The sequence below is a fragment of the Herpailurus yagouaroundi genome, unplaced genomic scaffold (genome assembly GCF_014898765.1).
Source record: "Herpailurus yagouaroundi ecotype Mexico unplaced genomic scaffold, PumYag 371, whole genome shotgun sequence".
NCBI lineage: Eukaryota > Metazoa > Chordata > Mammalia > Carnivora > Felidae > Herpailurus > Herpailurus yagouaroundi.
In genome coordinates, this window is record NW_024412588.1 from 5,970 (window position 1) to 10,973 (window position 5,004).

The 5,004-nt window shown below is 38.0% G+C and overlaps 1 protein-coding gene across 1 annotated transcript; it reads left to right on the plus strand.

Moving 5' to 3' along the window:
* The first annotated feature begins 1,028 nt into the window (after positions 1–1,028).
* Positions 1,029–1,973, plus strand: LOC121022151 (olfactory receptor 4A5-like). The gene has a single exon (XM_040463074.1). It carries the CDS (start codon positions 1,032–1,034, stop codon positions 1,971–1,973), a length of 942 nt encoding a protein of 313 aa, XP_040319008.1. The 5' UTR covers positions 1,029–1,031.
* Positions 1,974–5,004: the final 3,031 nt, after the last annotated feature.

Sequence of the window (5,004 nt, forward strand, 5' to 3'; positions counted from 1 at the left end):
CTGAGCTTGGACTTTTCCCCCGAGGGTGCTGTTTTTTGCAACCTGGGCAACGAAGTTGTATTTTTGAGTGCTCTCAGTACCTAAGAAGCATTATAAGTGAAACCATGTCCCATTGTACCCTACCCCTCTTTTCAGCGTCTGTTTCTCTTCCCTCAATACCTAGCTCATGCCAAGAGTTTTGAAAAAAAAAAAAAATACCAGGTGCTAATGTAACAATTTGTGAAAATCGCAAGTCTCTCCAGTTCAGTTCAAATGTATTTGCTGAAAATCTAGAGAGTTATTTGTGTTAAGATATTGTGGGGTGGGCAAACATTAAGTGGAGAGAACTCCAACTCCTTACAAAGCTGATCGAGAATCATACCAAGTCATTGTAATAGGGAACAATGTGCTAAATAGTTTTGCAGTTATTTGATACAGTTAAATCTAGTCTTTACCTCAGAGTCTAGTCTGAACATCTAATAGTGGAATGTCATAGTATTATTAAGTGAATTATTACACAAGAGATGCTATTTTTGGTGCTGGATACATCACACTGTAAAGGTACTCACTGCAACTACGTACTACCACCTCAAAAGTCTGACTCTATGCTGATTTATGTAGCGTTTATTGCCACCAGCAGAAAGTAAGTTTCTGGAGAGCAGGGATCCTTTCCTTGTTTGTGACTGCTGACTTCTGTGCCAAGAACAGACATAGTTTAAATAAGGCTATAATAAATCTATGTTGATAGCTGAGCTTTTGATTACTCCTCTCTATAGACAATCCCCTAAGACTTAGAGATAGAACTTCTTTCTTGTAGGCCAACAAGATCATCTGAAGACAAATAGGACCATCAAGGGAAGGTGTGACAGGCATTTTGGAAGAACTCAATAGTTACCACTAACTGTTTATTGTGTATAAACCGCTGTAGAAAAGACTTAATGATGAAGATGTGCTCTTAACAATGGACGTACTTATAGTCATGTTCACGATTCCATTACAGATTGCATTGTCCTGAGCTCTCATCCCTGAAACAGGCCATATAGAAAGAGGAAATGGGAAATGGTAACAATGTGACGGAATTTGTCCTCCTTGGCCTCACCCGGGATCCTGAAGGGCAAAAAGCATTATTTGTCATGATTTTACTGACCTACATTGTGACAATAATGAGCAACCTGCTCATTGTGGTGACTGTTTTTGGCAGCCCCTCTCTGGGCTCCCCCATGTACTTCTTCCTCACTTATCTGTCACTCATGGATGTTGTTTATTCCACTGTCATCTCTCCCAAATTGATTATAGACTTACTCCGTGGCAAAAAGACAATTTCCTTCCCAGCTTGCATGGGCCAGCTCTTCCTAGAACACTTTTTTGGGGGTTCTGAGGTCTTCCTCCTGATTGTGATGGCCTATGATCGCTATGTGGCCATCTGTAGGCCGCTGCATTACTTGACTATCATGAATCGACAGGTTTGCATTCTGCTGTTGGTGGTGGCCTGGGTTGGAGGTCTTATGCACTCTATGGTTCAACTTCTCTTTGTGTACAGCCTCCCGTTTTGTGGCCCCAATGTCATTGATCACTTCATCTGTGACATGTACCCATTACTGGAACTTGCCTGCACTGACACCTACTTAATAGGCCTCACTGTTGTTGCCAATGGTGGAGCCATCTGCATGGTCATCTTTATCCTTCTGCTCATCTCGTACGGAGTCATTCTAAATTCTCTTAAAAGTCACAGTCCAGAAGGGAGGCGCAAAGCCCTGTCCACCTGCAGTTCCCACACCACAGTGGTTGTCCTCTTTTTTGTTCCCTGCATTTTCATGTATGTTAGACCTGTTTCCAACTTGTCCATTGATAAATCCATAACTCTGGTTTATACAGTTATCACTCCCATGTTAAATCCTTTAATATACACCTTGAGAAATTCGGAGATGAAAAATGCTATGGAAAAATTCTGGTGTAAAAATGTAACCAAAAGTAAAATAAGCATGTGTCACTGACACTGAACACATTTATGGTTAATTCTGAAGCAATAAAAAGGTACTAAATTCTGACAATGGATTTAGTAAATTCAGTGGATTCTCTAGAGATGTTTCTTTTTATTTACACAAAGTCATCAAGAAGTGGAATGGATTGTCTTTTGAGGTAATAATCAACCTAATAGGGAAATTCTGGAGGTTGAAGAAAATTTGTCCCATTACAAGTAAAAATACAATTAATTTCACCTCGTAGCCTTATTTTTCTTGGTTTATATTGAAATGGAACTTTAGAAACAATAGTTTTTAAATTTAAAAAAATGTCTTTTTATTTTGAGAGAGAGGAGAAAGTGAGCATGAGTTGAGGAGGGGCAGATAGAGAGGGAGAGAGAAAATCCCCAGCAGGTTCTGCACTGCCAGCAAGGAGCCCAATGCAGAGCTTGAACCCATGAACCATGAGACCGTGACCTGAGCTGATATCAAGAGTCAGACGCTTAACCAACTGAACCATCTAGGCACCCGAAGAGTTTTAAAATTTTAAATGTGAAACAACCTACTTTTGAAAATTTACTTTCACCCAAACTAAAGAGAAAGTAATTTGGCTAATACTTAGAACAAATTACTGGGGCCAAAAGAGTGGTGTATAAATTTTAATGCTCATTATTCTATCAGCACAGAAACTTTCTGTAGCTGCAATATGCATCTTGTCCTTAAGATGATTTCCATTCCTCAGGTCAATGCCTATGCTTTTGCAGTTCAGGACATTTAAATGGGAGATGTTATTGTGTTTGGTTAGATGCTATCATCTGCCTCTTCCCAGAGGTAATCTTAATGCTGAATTTTGGATAATCATAGTTAGAAACAGTTTAACTACATATGTATGTATCCTGAACATATATTGTGTAGAGTTTTCCTGCCTTTATTGAAATTATACTAAGTATTGCATAGTTTTCTGAATCTTACTTTTTTAATTTAAGTTTTTAATTTTAATTCCAGTATGGTTAACATACAGTGTTATATTAGTTTCAGGTGTATGAGATAGGGATTCAATATTTCTACACGTTACTCAGTGCTCATCATGAGAAGAGTACTCTTTAATCCCCATTACCTATTTCACCCATCCCTCCATCCATTTCTCCTCTGGTAATCCATCAGTTTGTTCCTAAAGTTGAGTCTGTTTCTTGGTTTCTCTCTCTTTTTTCCTTTGCTCATTTCTTTTGTTTCTTAAATTCCACATATGAGTGAAATTATATGGTATTTGTCTTTCTCTGACTTATTTCACTTAGCATTATACTCTCTGGATCCATCCATATTGTTGAAAATGGCAAGATTTCTTTCTTCTTCTGGGTGATTAACATTCCATTGTGTATATGTACACACACACACACACACACACACACACACACACACACTACTTCTTTATCCATTCATCTGTTGATGGACACTTGGGCTGCTTCCATAATTTGGCTATTGTAAATAATGCTGCAATAAACATAGGGTGCATGTATCCCTTTGTTTTAGTGTTTTTGTATTTTGGGGGTAAATACCCAGTAGTGTGATTACTGGATTATAGGGTAGTTCTATTTTTTAACGTTTTGAGGAAAACATTTTGTTTCCCATAGTGGCTGCAAGTCTGCATTCCCACCAACAATGCATGAGGATTCCCATTTTACCACATCCTCACCAACACTTCTTGTTTTTGTGTTTCTGATTTTAGCCATTCTGACAGGTGCGAGGTGGCATATCATTGTGGTTTTGACTTCTATTTCTCTGATGTTGAGTGATGTTGAGCATCTTTTCATGTGTCTGTTAGTCATGTGGATATTTTCTTTGGAAAAATGTCTATACGTGTCTTCTGCCCATGTTGTAACTGGGCTATTTGTTTTTTGGGTGTTGAGTTTGGTAAGTTCTTTATAGATTTTTCATACTAACCCTTTGTCAGGTATGTAATTTGCAAGTATCTTCTCCCATTCCATAGGTTGCCTTTTAGTTTTGTTGATTGTTTTCTTTAAAATCCCAATAGTTCATGTTTGCTTTTGTTTCCCTGCCCTTGGTGACATGTCTAGTAAGGAGTTGTTGCGGCCGAGGTCAAAGAGGTTAGTTATTTCCTGTGTGTCCTCTACGATTTTGATGGTTTTCTGTCTCACATTATGTCTTTCATCCATTTTGAATTTAGTTTTGTGCATGGTGTAAGAAAGTGGTCCAGCTTCATTTTTCTGCATGTTGCAGTCAAGTTTTCCCAACACCATTTGTTGAAGACACTGTCCTTTTTACATTAGATATTCTTTCCTGCTTTGTTGAAGATTGGTTGACCACACAGTTGTGGGTCCATTTCTGGGTTTTTCATTCTGTTACATTGATATATGTGTCTATTTTTGTGACAGTACCATATTGTCTTGATGACTACAGCTTTATAATATAGCTTGAATTCTGGAATTGTGATGCCTCCAGTTTTCTTTTTCTTTTTAAGGATTGTTTTGGCTCCTTGGGATCTTTTGTGGTTCCATAGAAATTTTAAGATTGTTCTAACTCTGCGAAAAATGCTGGTGGTACTTTGATAGGGGTTGCACTAAATATGTAGATTGCTTTGGGTAGTATAGACATTTTAACATTTGTTCTTCCAGTCCATGACCCTGGAATGCTTTTCTACTTTTTTTTGTGTCCTCTTCAATTTATTTCATCAGAGTTCTATAATTTTCAGAGTATAGATTTTTTTTAATGTTCATTTATTTTGAGAGAGAGAAAGAGAGACAGAGAGAGAGAGAGAGAGAGAGAGAGAGAGAGAGAGAGAGAGAGAAGGCACTGGTCAGGGAATAGACAGAATCCCAAGTAGGCTCCGTTTTGTCAGCACAGAGCCCGATGTGGGGGGAAAAAAAGCTCTCACTTTGAGTATGATGTTAACCTGGGTTTTTCACATGTGGCCTTTATTATGTTGAGATATGTTCCCTCTAAATCTACTTTATTGAGGGTTTTTATCATGAATGGATATTGTACTTTATCAAATGCTTTTTCTGCATCTATGGAAATGGTCATATGATTTTTATCTTCTCTACTG

Bases quoted from the DNA above. Each gene is read 5' to 3' on its own strand.
- LOC121022151 (XM_040463074.1), top strand. From the start codon at position 1,032: ATGGGAAATGGTAACAATGTGACGGAATTTGTCCTCCTTGGCCTCACC.